This window comes from Perissodus microlepis, chromosome 4 (assembly GCF_051167445.1).
Source record: "Perissodus microlepis isolate ML-2025 ecotype Zambia chromosome 4, ASM5116744v1, whole genome shotgun sequence".
NCBI lineage: Eukaryota > Metazoa > Chordata > Actinopteri > Cichliformes > Cichlidae > Perissodus > Perissodus microlepis.
Genome location: NC_140464.1, coordinates 14,434,179 through 14,449,873, shown reverse-complemented (window position 1 = coordinate 14,449,873; position 15,695 = coordinate 14,434,179). Strand labels below are relative to the sequence as shown.

Below are 15,695 nucleotides of genomic sequence, written 5' to 3'. Positions count from 1 at the left end.
GAGACAAATAAAAAAAAAAAATCTGTTATAGTTGCTAGGGTTTCCCACCTCCTTATGTTTCTCCATTGTGGCATAGAGCTTCTGGGACAGATCATTGGCTACATTTGGCATTCCAGGCTTTTTCTTATTGGCTCGGCTGACGCTGCTCTTGTTTTTGTTGGTTTTCTTGTTATTCTTCTTTTTGGCATTCTTGCTGTCAGCTTGGGCTCCCTTGTAAAAAGACACACATGGACATTTAGAGAAGTTGAGATTGCACAACAGGCAAGATGAGATTATGCAATTAAGCAGAGTGGTTTATACAGTGCCAGAAAGCCAAAAGCATTTATATAATGGGTACTTGAGAATGATACAATCTGGGGCGAGACAAAGGACTTAAAACACTGGGCTGTTGATTCTGGGATCAGAAGAGGCTTTCTTTCATTAATAAAAATATTCTGAATCCACGTATCCATCAAACCCACCTCTGTTGTCTCAGAGGAGGCTGTGTTCTCCTCCTTTTTCCTTTCTTCCTCTTCCTGCTCCAGCTCCTTGATGCTCTCCTCCAGTACATTAGGCCAAAAGTCACCCTCAAAGTACGGCAGCTCGTAGGCACTGGTCAGCCTGTCTTCTGTTGCCTGCTTGAAAATGTCCTGAACACAGACACACAAAGGCTCTTATCAGGGAATCGGGCAACAAGAGCTTCTAACTGGGACAAGTTGGAAGTTGAATTTATGAAAAATAATGAGGGGAAGAAAAAAAAAAATCACTCCCATCAGAGTCTACATCAAGTCTAAGTCGTTTAATTATAGTGTTTCAAAATTGTCAAGTCTTTATAATAAGACAAGGAGAGCCCCTTTATGTTGCACACTTATAAGCTGAACACTGTAGCTGGTAAATAAATGCTAATTCACTGATAATCCAGTGTAAATGTGCCCATCAGCCACTCCAGAGTCTTACAAGATAATCATTTATATTCCTAAAACAAACTACGTTAGTTCAGCTGAACAGCGTGGTAACCGCCTGCCGCCAACACCAGACTTCAAAATCTCAATTATAGCTGGGAATGTCTTGAGAAACATAACATGCACAGGTGGTTACAAAGTTATTTTTACTGGTATAATTTTCTGACCTTGTAATCATGTATGATTCTTTCAGCAAAAGCCTTGTCCAGCATTTTTCTGTACCACTCTTGAAGCCTTTTGGGCTTGGGGATCTTCTGGTCCGGAGGGTGGCAGTGGAAAATATAGTCATCTCCTTCGCTGGGTGGGCAGGCCCAAATGTGACCCGTCACATACCTGGTCAGGAATTAAGTTATGACTCACTTAGCACTTAGAAGAATTAAACATGCATCAATACATGACTGAAAGGAGTTAAAATGCAACACTGCGTAAAGTTACTTTTTACCCACCCAAGTTTTTTCACATACTCCAGGTATCCTATTAAGATCTCATGGTATACTGCAGTCCTTAGCAAACGCGGTCTGAAGAAGTGAATACTGTCGAGGTATGATATGTAAACCCGTCTGAAAAAGAGATACAGAATATATGATGTGAGAATAATGCACACAATCTAAAAGGAAACTTAGAGCAATGCCTCTAACATTTTGCTCGTGTTACCTGGTATTTGGAAAGGGGCACTCTGAGCCGTACTCCTGGACGTGCATTCCAAAGAAACAAACGTCCACCCCGTCTATTTCCTCAAATGCAAAAAGTGCTTTGGTTCTGTAGGGGAAGCTTTCCACCATCTCACCTGAGTCTACAAACCTGCGGAAACAGAGATGGTGTAAGCAACAGCAGCAATGGACAGATTGAGTACACCTCAACGTATAGTCAGGGTGCTCTTAGAGCTTCTGGCAGAGGCATGTCAACAGCATCATTGGGGAAGCTGGGGTCATGTAGTCTGAATGAACCGTGTACCACACCTCCATTGCTGACGCAGATGTACAGAACTGTGGTTATAAAGTTGTTGGTGCCTGACGCAGTATCCGCCCACGATGGCTTCTGGCAGAAGATGGACATAAGTGAAGGGAGTTCTCAATCAAAAGGGAGGGATTCTTTCGAGACTGGTTAACTTGTGCAACTCTGAAAGCAGCTGACTGGTACTGGCAGAAGACAGCGTTCTTAGCCGCCAACTACGCCAACTCGAGTGTGGGAGGGGTTTGGTACATAGAGCCATGGAACAAGATTCCCATAAGTCTTGAAGAAAATCTAGCAACCTCAAGTCAGATAACTCGGGAGGTGAAAGCAGTTCTCTGACCACACTGTAGGCCGTGGGGAGCCAGAGGTATCAACTTCAACAGGAAATCACACTTTTTAGCTTCCCTTCCCCTGTGGAGAAAAGTCCACCTCCATTCACAGGAGTAATGTGGTTTTCAACCTGGTTGCAGAGCACTGGACCAGCTCTGTGCCCTCTATGATGATAGATGAAGGTGTATGGGGTATTGTCCCCAACTACTCTACAGATACTTTTGCTGACTTGAAGAAGCAATTCAACCGTGCCCCCTCAGGGGTTGCTTCATGATTATGGGTCATTGGGTTCATCTTTCTGGCAATAAGGTAGGCTTGTTTTCCACCAGGGCTGCCCTTTGTCTCCGATTCTGTTCATTACTATTATGAACAGAATTTCTAGGCGTAGCCAAATGGCACAGGGTGTCATGTTCATTGGTCTTAACATGTCTCTGCTGGCTTCACTCTGCTATGGGCTACAGCTCCCAGTGGGGATGTTTGCAGCACATTACAAACTGGCATGGATTAGCGCCTCCAAGTCAGATGCCGTGGTTCCCACCCAGTAAAGGATGGATTTCCCACTCCAGGTTGGTAACAAGTGCCTGCCTCAAGCAAAGGAGGGCAAATATCTCAAAGATTTGTGCATGAGTGAGGGAAGAGTGGAGTGGGAGACTGAGAAATAAGCACAGCATCTACAGTAATGTAAATGCTGTTTAAAGGTGAGCACAAAGGCAAAGCTTTCACTTTACTGGTGAATCTATGTTCCTACAATCACCTATTGGCAATAACTATGAGTAGTGATAGGAAGTGGCGGAAATTAGCCTCCTTTGAAGAGTGTCTGGGCTGAGGTCATTTTGGTGTGGAGGAATAAAGGCTCTACTCAAGCCCAATGGAAGCAGTTGAGATGGTTGAAGCATCTGGCTAGGATGCCTCCTGAGTATCACCTAGATGAGATGCTTCGGGTATGTCCAACTGTAAAAAGACACCATGACAAACCCAGCATATGCTGTAGGGATTATATCTCTCAGCTAGCTTGAGAGGCCCAGACAGCTCAGACCTGGACAGGCAGTTTAAAATGCATTACTGAATGGATGGATACGAGAGCATTTAAAAGACAGACTCAAGTCATTTGTGAAAAGAAGAAGAAAAAAAAAAGTAAATCAATTTTCATAAGATTAAATATAACTCGGATGTTTTCCGGAACCAATTCCCTTTCCACAGTCAGATCTTTGATATGAGAGTATGAACATGGAGATTTCTGTTTATATCTGAACAAATTGCATTATGTATCTACATTGTGACGTTGCACAAGGCATCAAATACACAAATGGACAGGCAAATGGACTAGTTAGTCATATATAGAGCTTTTCTACTATACTTGAGACATCTCATTCAGCCATTCACACAAACACACACTTTTTTTTTCTATGTCTGAGTGCTTTCTATCCAACATCCACACTCCAATGAACACACTGACAGCAACTCTGGCTTCAGTATCTTGGCCAAGGGTACATTGGCATGCAGACTGGAGCAGCCAACCAGCAACCTCCGATTGGTAGATGACATGCTCTACCTTCTGAGCCAAGGCTATCCAACAATGCGCTGTGACCAGCACATTTTCCTAAAACTAGCACATCACTGGCACAGTGCATTCAGCAAACGATCCAGGTTATTGCTCATAAAATGAAAAATATGCCTTTGGTGATCAATTACGTGATCGTTGTATCTAAATTTGATTAAATCCTGATCAATAGTCCAGCTGGAGTGATGAGTCCCTATAAAAAAAACCTTTGGGATATTTGGGTAATAACCCAAAATGGTGATCATTTTGGTGTTTGCTGTCATCATACCATGGTGTCCAAGTTTGATTAAATTCTGCCCAATACTGTAGGAGAAACAAGCTCATCGGTCCTTCTACTCTATGAGCTGCAAAATACAAAAACTGTTCTCTGAGGCATTATGCAGTTCAGTTTCTAGCTGAGATAAATGCAGAATCAGCCGCATGATTGAAAAGATTGAAAACACAATGCTATTGAAGATTTATCAGATGCTTTTATGCATCTGGACCCTCCAAAGGAAAAAAAATTAAAAATAAGCGCTGTAAAGCAGGTGTGACACTTACCTAGACTTCATGCCAGGCTTAACCTCCACAGTTTTGTCAGAGCTGGCGACCACTCGCACAAACACCTCACCAGCTTCAGGGTGGTTCTGCCTTTTCAAGTACTTATTAACTCTGTCTTCAATGTATGAACCCAACCTTGTGGATTGCAACCCTTAACGAACACACAAAGACATGTTTTAAACACTGACATTCTTTGTCAGAAGTCGATGTTTTACTTGTATATGTAACTTACTCTTGGCTGAAAACTTGTTTTCCTTTCTTGCTTTACCAGACTTCTTCAGACAGTTGTCACAGATAAAACTGAAACGAGAAAAATCTAATTATTTTTAGTGTCAACTAACAAATATAAATTCTATGACGGTCAAACATTTCTTATATGTGCTTGAAGATATTTGTCTAGCGTAGCAGTCAAGCTATACTCACCCTGACGGCCAAATGACGTCGTAGTGCAGCACACAGATCTGATGCATCTTTCGTCCACAGTCTTTACATTCAACAAACCTACGATGACAAAAACGTGCTTTTTCTTTCTGTTCGGTAAAAAGCAGCAAAGAAGCAACACTGCAGTCACACACATCAAAATGAAACTGTCTAGAGAATACTCACGGCTCAGGGTCCAACGTGTCATTTTTCTTCTTTTCAAACTGATCTTTAGATATCATCCTGCACAAAAAGAGAGATAGAAACATCTTCATGTTAAATCTGTGACTATTTATTCCCTTCCAGAGAACAAGAGCCAGAAAGCAAATGGTTCCACGATGATCACGGGGTGATATTCAGACATCCGGGGACCAAGGAACTTACGTCTGTGGCTGTGACGGGTCGTCTCCCAGGGTCACACTGTTGCCCTGGATCTCATTGAAGCACTTCTCACAGTAGTGATACCTGTCGGCAATAAGGCCATATTTGGGTGAACTGCAGCCAGCACACACAGTAGCAGCACAGGCAAACCGGCGTACGGGTGGCAGAATGCAGAGTGAACGGAGCACACAGCAACAACCGAGGACGGAGCATGGGCAGCGGACAGACGGAAGGACACACACACATACACACACACACACACACAGGCAGAGGTACATGGTTAGTCAAAATGGTCATGATTCAGCCACTCTCATTCAAAGTGGAACAGAAATGTGGGGAAACATGCTCAGATGCTATGTTAAGGACATTAAATGATTCGTGTTCAACATCGTCATCTAACATGCATGCTGCAAAATCAAAACGGTAAAGACATTTACACTGAAATCATTTATGAGAAGCAACATGCATTAAGAGTTGATGAATGGATCATGTCAGGAGAGACAGGAGCGATGATGCAAAAACAATTGTGCCGGTTCCTTTAAGCAGAAACAACATGACTAAATTCCCTTTAACAACAGTGTCCAAGTCTTTAATTCTAATTTGGGAAATCTTGAGGCATTTAGCATTGATTATCTACAACTAAAGTGTGTTCCATTGGACTAATTTTAAGCTGCAATAACAGATTCTGCACAGAAGGGGGTGCTTTGGAGCTCATTTCCTAGAACGAAATTAAAGGGATAGATGTGAGGGATGGACCCATCATGCACGTTTTGCTTGTCCGAATTATATGACTCACTCAACTCAAACTGTGGTGCAATACTCCTATAAAGGAAAGCCTGTGAGAATTATGTCCTTAGAGGGGTGTCAAACATAAGGCCCATGATGATGAAGACCTCCCCATGGCCGGGGGGGGGGGGGGGTTTAACAAAACAACAACAATAAATATTGGAATCATACTTTTTTGAGTATCTAAGGGATTCAATGTGAAGTTAAACTTCCACACAAGGAGAAAAAGGGCAGTTTTATTGGTCCGGCCCACTTAAGATCAAAGTGGGCTGTAAGTGGCGCACAATGTAAAATTATTTTTTCCCCCCCACATTCCTGGGTTACAGTTTTGCAGAATGGTGAATGCGAAGTGGGATCTTTAGTCATGCTGTACTTTTGAGGGTTTAACTTCACACCCACTTTGTATAATTAATTCTTCACCTCTTTACCCATGCCAATCCCTTCAGCAGAGAAAGCATGCACCTTTACCTGTTCTGGTAGCTGTAGTAGGTGCTATCCCTCGAGATGGTGCACAACTGTTTGCCATAGCAACACAGTGTCTGCGGTGAGAACTCAAACTGCAGGGTGGGAAAAAAAAAAACCCAAAACATTAAGGTACACGTAAATGTGACAATCAGCTTTCATCTAAAGTCAACAGCCAAATAAAGACTAAACTAAGGGTAAGTGACTTTTATCAGTAAGCAGAATGGTGTGCTGCCCTAAGTAGCTTGTGTTGACTATCCAGGATGTGCCATCTTACCTTCCTGCCACAGCAGTAGCCCAGACCCTGCATGACAGGATCGATTTCTGCTTCAAACACTTCTGCCAGTTTGGTGCAGTACTTGTAGACTCGGGATGTTTTACGATTGTACAGCCACGCGTTGTTGAACATGAGCCACACATCTTCCACGTACTGCCACGGTTCCTGGTACTGACCCGTGTCCAGCTTGCGCTTGATGGTGGATAAGTCAATGGGATTCTTTACTATGTCAAAGTAGTCCTACAGGAACAGAAGCAGAGAAGCAATTCCAGGATTGAGCAAATGACCCATAACAATTTGAAGCTTTGAGTAAAGGCACATCATTAAGTATACTTACAGGGATACCCAACAGCATTGGATCTACAGGTTGTCTAAAAGGCAGGGACTCTGGGTCTTGCTTGTAGAGGGCTTCAAGTGTTGGCATTAGGGCTTGCCTCAGTTCCTCTGGCTTGAAAACTAGAGAAGACAAGAATAAGCCCATGAGGAAAAACACATAAACAGCATACCTATGTCTAAAAATAAAATAATTGTGACATTCCTTAACTAAATGGACTCAGTACTGATCAGTGGTGCGCAGCTGGGTTTACAAATTAAATGCCTGGTGATGCAGGCATAAAATTGTGTCTTGTTCAATAGATTTCCACTCCAGACTTAGTTTAAACACTTAAATAACACACATACACACAAAATACTAATACCCATAAAAAAATTTGACTTCATGTTAAAATGCCTGAAAGGCAAATGCTGTTTTTTTTTTTTTTTTTAAAACGCTGCCAGTAGATAAAGCTGTTGATAAACATTGACAAAAGGGACGAATACAAAAAAAAAAAGGAATCGCACTGATATCACGATTAGGTGTCAATGATTACAGCCTTCTTGGGAAGTGACAAGTGGAACCTGCCTCTGACATCCAGGACCCGGTTCTCTTTATGCTTTTGAAGTGTTTGCTGTCATCATGCCAGGAATTTAAAAAGCCTTCAGAAAATAGTCTCTAGATACTTTTAAGTCTGGCAAAGGATTAAAAAGATGTACAAATAAATAAATTGCTCCACCATGAGGAAAATGATCTACAAGTGGCTAGGGCTTCAAACAACTAGTTACTTTATCTGTTAAATTAAAACAGCAGATCATTGGAACTATAAGAACCAGATTGCATCAGCCATTAGTAATCACATATGTTTAACATGTACAGGAGACATGCCAGAAAATTCTTTGTTGTCCTATTAAAGCATTAAAGCAAAACTACAGTCTGCCAGTGAATACAAAAGAAAGGGCTTTTGACAAGAACATGCTCTGGACAAACAAATACAACACAATAGCAGTCGTTAGGCTCGGACCAAAAGTGGCTTTTCAGAGGAAGCGTCTTAGACGCTGTTTAGTATGATGGAAGAAAATCTTGTGGTTTGAGGCCAGCGACCTGCCTCCGGGGCTGGGCAGCTCACAGCTCAACTATTTTTGTGAAAGATAGGCTATTTCCTTTGAAATGTTGTGGAGTGATTTTAAATAGTCTATGCAAAACAACCCTCAACAATAGAACATTTACAGCTAGCCAACATGTAGCTTTTCACCTGTCTGATGAGACTTGTGGACAATCACGCAAAACTCTTGCACAAAGACAGTCATGCTAAAAGGGTCTAAACAAGATTTTGAGGCCAAGAGTGTACTTCCTATATACACAGAAAAGCATCCATTGATATTTTAGTGAAAGTGTTGTGGTGAGTGAGTGAAAAAGCCATTTTCCTTGTGCTGCTGTTTAAGTATAACACCTTTAACTTGAGCACTCTACCAAGGAAGAGCAAGCATTTGGGTGTTCAAGCGTGCTGAAAAATACCAAAAAACTATTTCATCCTATGTCTAATTTTTTTACACCTTATATCTAAATATAGTAACATTACTTTTTTTGCGGCTCTGAGCGGTGGTAGTTGACGTGCTGTTGGCCCCACTTTCCTCCTCTTCTTTGGGTTCTGTCTTCACTTCTGGCTTCTTTTCCTCAGTTTCCATTGGTTCCTGCTTTGGTTCTGCTGCATCTGGCTCCTCTTTCTTCACCACTGGGGGTTTGGTTTCTTCCTCCTGATTATATATTAACACAATGATTGTTAACCATCTATCCAACACTGATAAGGCAGCAAACCATCAAGCACTTGACACCCATGGAAGCATAACACCTTAGATTAAGTTACTGAAATCCCACAAGACAGATTTACTGACAGAACTGGTTTATTTGTGGTGGAGAAAGTTTGCACATACCTCCATTTTTACATCATTCTGCGTCTTCAGAGAGCTGCTGTCGTCTTCTTCATCTTTTACTTCACTTTTGGCTTCAGTGCTGCTCATGTCAGGCAGGGCCTGCTGGGAACTCAGTTCAGCCACAGAGCCTGGGGTAGGCACTCTGTTATCTATGCTTGCTGCTGTTTGATGGGACAACTTAAAGCAGAAACAGAAACTGTTTAGTGCTGCCAGTTTTTAAAAAATAATTCTGATTTATAAGAAAAAAAACTTTTTCCCCTCCTGCGATTAAAATATTGACAGCTAAATTTTATTAAATAAAATTTGAAATATTGTTTGGTTAAAACACCTGGATGGTGCTTTAAAGGAAAGTGAAAAAGGCATAAGCAATTCAAGAGCTGTGGTAGCTTTTCAGGGAAAAACTAGTATCTCACCGGCGTGCTGGGGTGCTGTGCCTGCACAGAGGAGGGCTGCTGCATCTGGCTGGAGGGCTCAGGTTGGGGCTGCAGGGGTGTGAGAGGGTGAGAAGGGTCAGGTGGTGTCCCCAAGGCTGAGGGGGGACGAGGGAGGCCACTAGGTATGTGGGTTGGGGTGGAGGAGGGCCCACCCGTGGACACGGGAGTGGAGGGCTGTGGAAGCATCTGGGAGTGGGTGGGAGTATGGTGTGGCTGTGGCTGCGGTGGTGGTGGCGGCGGCTGCTGCTGGGTGGCAGAGGCACTGGGTGGAGGGGTGGTACCCAGGGCAGGCTGAGCTGTCGGGCCGCAGGGGAGCTGAGAGCCAATGGAGCTCAGTGCATTCAGAGGGAGGTTAGAGTTTTGTGGCTGTTGGAACAAAGGTGTGCGCACTATTAGAATAACTTTACCAACCATTTACAAAGCGTGTGACACCAAAGTCACACACAAAATGTTATATATTTAAAAAGAAACAAGCAATGTGCAATAAAAAGACTAGGAGAATTAAGAAAAAACCTCAGCATCTTTCTCACCTGTGTGACACTAGCCTGTGACATGGCAGGTCCCAAACCTATATTCACATTCATCGCTCCACCCGCACTTACAGGAAACTGGCCCTGTTGCAGGAACTGGCCTTGGTTGGCTGGCTGAGATACCATGTTATTAGCATGACTACCCATAATTCCTTGAGTCTGAGGCATCCTTGATGGAGACATTCCCATCTGTAAAGTCAAAGAGATCAAATAGATAAATCAAAACAACAGACAACACCTATTATGAAGGTGTCTGCCAGGTAAAATCGTTTGTTTCTAAAGGAAATGCTACCAACATGCAAGCTACCACAAGGGCATCCTGCTATTTTTCTGAAGGTCCTGTGGTGTAAACTTAACAGCCTCTGCTGACTCAAAGAAGAATACAGACGCAAACTACACCTGGAATGGCTGTAAGCCCAGGCCTGGGCAGTAGTTTCAGTACAGATTATTCATTAGCAGCTGGTTCATAAATGAATCAAGATCTGTGTGAACTACAGGAAACACATTTCGTATTGATGCTTCCATGTGACAATAGTAACAGAGCATTAACTAAATATACAGTTAAAGACTCGTGTATTTCACGGTCAAGAAGAGGGAAAAGAAATTTAAGGGAGCAAGCAAGTGAGCTCAGAGAAAAATAACTGCTTTAAGGCAAGAGAAAAGGGAAAGAAAAACAAAACACAAAAACAAAAACAAAACAAAACAAAGGAGTGTATCTAACCGCTGGCATGGAGTTCATGTTCATCTGCTGTGGATGGTTCCTGGGGGAGGGAGTCCTTGCTCCCATGGGTGCCTGAGGCATCTGTGTATTCTGCACTGCCATCGGGTTAAACTGATTCATTCCTGTGGGGACAAGTACATATCTTGTTAAGATCCTTGGGAATTAATATAATTTAATAATGCATAACCAAATGGGATATAAGGGAGACTTAACCAGATCAATTTGATATCCCGTATCAGAGCAATTTAACAGGTGTGGACAAATGAAACAAATAAAAGTGGCATTCAACAGACAAACCACTAGAGCATGTTAGAAATAAAAGATGCAAATTCAAGTGCTACCCTCCCCCCCAAAAAACAAAACAAAAACCAGAAGATGAACACATACCTTGTGGTATGCGGGGCATCATCTGATTTTGCATGTTAGGCATCTGTGTAGGTCCATCTGAGAAGACAGGATAAGTCGAGGTTCTTTTAAAAGATGCTTTCAGATAAAAACAGAGATTTGGTGAAACATTAAAGTAATTATAACATAAGGTATTTTGGTACTGTCAACTTAGGACAGTCAACGGCTGATTAAGAATTTAAGTTACTAACTAGGAGGTCGAATGGCTTGTCCTGGGCCCATGGGGTTGGGCTGAGGCTGCTGTGGCCCAGCTGGTCCCATGCTAGGCTGATTCTGAAGCCGGGAGCGCCTTTTCTCCTCCAGTTCCTTTTGTATCTTGTAAATTTTTTCTGCCAGGAAGTGGTAGTACTCATCCTAGTGAGGAGGCAAAAAAAAAAAAAAAAAAAAAAAAAAAAAAAAAAAAAAAAGGGGGGGGGGGAGGAAGATATTTTAAAAATGATTTCATCTCAGTCACAAGGATAGCTGCACAAAGAGCTTTAAAGATATTCAAAAAGGATGAAGGTGGAATAGTGTGAAGATGCTTTATCAAGTTACCCTGCTGTTAGCCGACTCATACATGTCACCCTCAACCTTGCGTGCATAAGCCACCAGGTTCTCCATGCGTCGGTCCTTCAGTGCTGCTGGGTCTGGGGTTGGGAATATGGCTTGTACTCTGATGAAAAAAATAAAATAAGCAAATATAACCTGTTGTACCATATGGGAACTCATCTATCTACAAACACAGCTGTTTTATTGTTGCACTTACAGTTTATGCACCAGATGGGTGCGCAGGTCCTGAGTAACATGTTCATGCCAGGCCTTCCTTAGCCCTGTGGCAGACAGAGGGGTGGCAGCGGGGAGGTTTCCCATGCCTCCTACTACTGACCCATCTGGCATCAGCTGACTGTACGACGGACGCAATTTGAACATAATTTGTAAATAACATTGAAAAATTATCTTCTATAAAATAAAATAAATTACCGAAGAGACTGAGAACACATATTTATGACTGACTTGAGAGGCAGAAGTTTATTTTGGGAAGGGCAGTACAGTAGACCTCATTTCAAGTGATGCAGAAGGAATGAAAAGTCTTACCTGCTAAGCGCAGACAACGAGGAATCAGAGTGCATGCCAGTCTGGTTTGAGGAGGGGGTACCCATGCTTCCTGCCATCTGATTCATCTGATTAGAGCCTGGTAAACACACAGAAGAATTTATGAAAAACTGGCACAGAAGCAACTATACACAAACTTCTAAACTGGCATTTCGTTTTATTCCATACCTAACGGGTTCATATTTCGCATCTGCTGGTGCTGGGGGCCCTGTGGGTTTTGCTGAGATGGACCCTGGCCCTGCACCTGAGCAGGAGACTGGTTCCCATATGGCAGGCCCAGGGCTTCATAGGCCCTCTGCATGGAGCTAGGGTCAATTTGTGTTGCAGCGCTGCTGATGGCTGTTGCACTGGGCTGGCCAGGTCCAACTGTATTCATGGCATTTTGTAGACTGGCTCCAGATGAACTTAGCGTAGCTGTAGGGAGAAAACAGGATGATAAGTGGTTTTGCATTATAAATATTATATTAAAGAATTAACTCAAGTAATAGCCTGCAATAACTGAGGAGTAAATGCGGCTTCAGGTGTGCTTCTATGCTCTCCTGTATTAATAATGTCAGCCTATAAATTGTTAGAAAAAAATAACATTAGTATATGACTATAACAATTTTAAACATAAAAATGAAAAACTTGTTTTTTTTATGTGAAAATTAAAAAAACAACAACCCTACAAATAGTCTTTTTGGGACTTTGACATCCCTGTGCTGCTCCCTGCTGTGTTGATAGCTGACAGGGAGCATGCTGCCTCTGTCGGGGATTTAAATCTGTCATAGGGCTTTTTAACCAATTAGAGAGCATGCTGTCCCAAGAACCTGCCCCCAGTGTTAAAAGCGCCACTGAGCCCCTCCCCTGGGTGTCACATTACAGGCCCAGTATTTCTAGAGGAATCCTCTCGCAGCTCGAGCCCTCACAGTCTGCGAGCCAGCAGAGAAGTGGCAGTGAAACACAACCTGCAGGTGGCACCACTTTATACCACAAACATGAGAGGCTTATCCCAGAGTAATGACTGCTTTACTGAAAAGTTACCTGCATTTCAGATATCTTCTTTATAATCCATGTGGGGTTTTTTCATATGGGTTTAATGAATAATTAAGATTAAAATTATGGAGCTGCTGAAGTTACTTACGCTGCTGATTCCTTTTGTCACTTGCATTTTTCAAAGGCAGGCACACCGGACAGTCGTGCCGCGTACAGTTCTTCCAGTGGGAAATGATCTGTCTGGATGATGCACAGTGTGCAACTGGAGAAAAATAAAGCACAAATAGGAAAAATAGAGTGAGGTGCTGGTGACAGTTAATTCAGGAGAAATCGCAAGACTATAGAACCCCAATATCTGCACACTACAGTGAAGTACAGGTGCTGGTTAAATGGAGAAAAAAAATATAAAATGTCAAATTTCCAAGTCTATCACTCTTGGATGCCGTCATCACTACCAACAACTGTCAGAGTGAAGCTACTGACTAACAGACACGGACCAAACTGTGGGAGAAACTTGTTTGTAACTTAAGATTCAACTTTTGTTGGGTAACGTCAATCACTGAGGCTTGGTTAATGAAACAATTGGACTGTCTCCATTTAAGCAATAAATCAAAAAGTGACACAATAGTCATCCTCAGCATTTTATTTTAAAGCCACATTTTAAAATTTAAAGTCAGTAATTTCTTCATAATGCCTTTCAAAAAGGCAACTTTCATGGATATTTTTTGTTTTTTGAAATTTCACTCAAAACTATTGTGGTGATGGTATATGTGTGAGTCTGAAGAAACAGGTGTTTATTGTCGTTTGGATGAAACTTGCAAGACATCGACGCCCGGTGCCATTTTGTTTAGATGCTAAATGAAATGGCATCAGGCCCACATCACAGGCTCTAATTATGGCTGCAAACACATGGCACAGTAAACCCATCTGTTAGAAGCTGAATCTCGTTTTTATGAGATTATTAGCAGCAGTTAGCAGATAAAATACCAAATTAGAAGAACACGGTCACATAAAAGCTCATATGGGTAGATCCAAGGCTTCTCTTTATTTATTTTTTAATTCAGTCTCTAAAAACTCATCACTTTCACTCACCGTGGCAGGCTTTGCCAGCCTGGCAGTGGGTCATATGGTTGAGTACGTTCTTCATGGTGCGGCAGTGGGGCAGGGTGCAGGTCCTCACCTCCCCGTTGGCCTGCTCCCGCCGCTGGCACTTGTGTGCATGCAGCAGCAGGACCAGCTGCTGCTGAATGAGTTTTCGCTTCTCAGGGTCGGCCGTTGGGCCTGCGGACACACCACCGGGAGCAGGGACCATTGATGCTACCTGTTGCGGCATCTGTGATAAACACACAATACGCACACAAGTTAGTGATGGATACGCACAGAGGTGCAAACTCAGACACAGATGTGAAACCCCGGGAGGCAAAAACTTAAATGTGGATATATGAATGATCATAGCGTGAGGAGACGAAAAATATTGTTCCTCTGACTGAAGCTATGCATATTTTTTTGGCCTTAGATTTAAGTCTTTATCATAGGTATGAAACCCCACAACGTGATCTACGTGGTAACCTGATGTGCACCTCCCTGGAAATGCAACTACACATAATGTCATTGCAGCCCAGTATGCATTTCTGGCTACTTTTTAATTGCAGTTTTTTTACATTTGTCAGTACAAGAACAACAACTTTCACCTCAATATGATAAATAATCATCACAGTCTCAATATATAATGGGTGAAATTTTATCCCCGGCTGAATTTATAAGTTTGTTCACTTCACTCCAGTTTTAATGGAGAGAAAGGGCATATTAACGGGGGAAAAAATCCAGAAAAAGACATTGCATAAAACCTAGAAATGTGCATCTGCTGGTGCTGGGGGCCCTGTGGGTTTTGCTGAGATGGACCCTGGCCCTGCACCTGAGCAGGAGACTGTATGTAATTATAATTGAGTGAAATAAGTATTTGATCCTTTACAACCAGTCATTTGCAGATACTCCTGATTACAACTTAAGTGTATGAAACGCAGATTTCTAGAGAATCATTTTTTTCCAATCTATCGTCTGCACCCCCATGGACAAGGCCAAAGAGTGTCAAAGAATGTCAGAGACAAGACTGTCGACCTGCACAAGGCTGCAATGAGCTGCAAGACCCATCAAGAAGCAGCTTGGTGAGATTAATCAGAAATGGAAGAAAAATAAATCTTCGTACTCGTTAAGGAGCTCCATGCAAGATCTTGCCTCATGGATTGAGGATGATGATGAGAAAAGATGGTGGATCAGCCCAAAATTACAGAGGAGCTTGTCAGTGATCTAAAGGCAGTTGGAAGCACAGTCACCAAGCATTACACCATTAGCAACACACTATGCTGTAATCAATCAAACCTTCAAAGACAACCTGCTCAAGAAGGCACATGTACAAGCGCGTGTTAAATTTGCTAGCTTGACCTGTCATATTTGAAGGAAGAGAAATGCTAAGTATGACCCAATGAACACCTCTCCACAGTCAGGGATGAAGGTGGAAACATTGTGCTTTGAGGCTGTGTTTCTGCTAAGTTTATAGGACAACTTTACCACACTGAGGGGCCAATGAGTGGGGCATATACCATAAAATCTTTACTGAGAAGCTTCCCACAGCCAGAAGA

General features: G+C 42.5%; 1 protein-coding gene across 1 annotated transcript in view; it reads right to left on the bottom strand.

Moving 5' to 3' along the window:
* crebbpb (CREB binding lysine acetyltransferase b) overlaps nt 1–15,695 on the bottom strand; it is a 40,685-nt gene that overhangs the window by 4,047 nt on the left and 20,943 nt on the right. Inside the window, exons 4-29 of the mRNA XM_084925955.1 lie at nt 14,149–14,389; nt 13,205–13,318; nt 12,250–12,495; nt 12,064–12,160; nt 11,735–11,872; nt 11,524–11,641; nt 11,181–11,343; nt 10,972–11,028; nt 10,585–10,706; nt 9,864–10,052; nt 9,313–9,699; nt 8,900–9,076; nt 8,548–8,722; nt 6,990–7,108; nt 6,653–6,892; nt 6,382–6,470; nt 5,131–5,211; nt 4,933–4,989; nt 4,750–4,827; nt 4,559–4,626; nt 4,327–4,477; nt 1,596–1,742; nt 1,388–1,501; nt 1,109–1,274; nt 462–629; nt 49–210 (exon numbers count right to left, since the gene is read on the bottom strand). Of these exons, the coding sequence (XP_084782081.1) occupies nt 49–210; nt 462–629; nt 1,109–1,274; nt 1,388–1,501; nt 1,596–1,742; nt 4,327–4,477; nt 4,559–4,626; nt 4,750–4,827; nt 4,933–4,989; nt 5,131–5,211; nt 6,382–6,470; nt 6,653–6,892; nt 6,990–7,108; nt 8,548–8,722; nt 8,900–9,076; nt 9,313–9,699; nt 9,864–10,052; nt 10,585–10,706; nt 10,972–11,028; nt 11,181–11,343; nt 11,524–11,641; nt 11,735–11,872; nt 12,064–12,160; nt 12,250–12,495; nt 13,205–13,318; nt 14,149–14,389 (3,864 nt within the window). The remainder of the gene's footprint in view (nt 1–48; nt 211–461; nt 630–1,108; nt 1,275–1,387; nt 1,502–1,595; nt 1,743–4,326; nt 4,478–4,558; nt 4,627–4,749; nt 4,828–4,932; nt 4,990–5,130; nt 5,212–6,381; nt 6,471–6,652; nt 6,893–6,989; nt 7,109–8,547; nt 8,723–8,899; nt 9,077–9,312; nt 9,700–9,863; nt 10,053–10,584; nt 10,707–10,971; nt 11,029–11,180; nt 11,344–11,523; nt 11,642–11,734; nt 11,873–12,063; nt 12,161–12,249; nt 12,496–13,204; nt 13,319–14,148; nt 14,390–15,695) is intronic.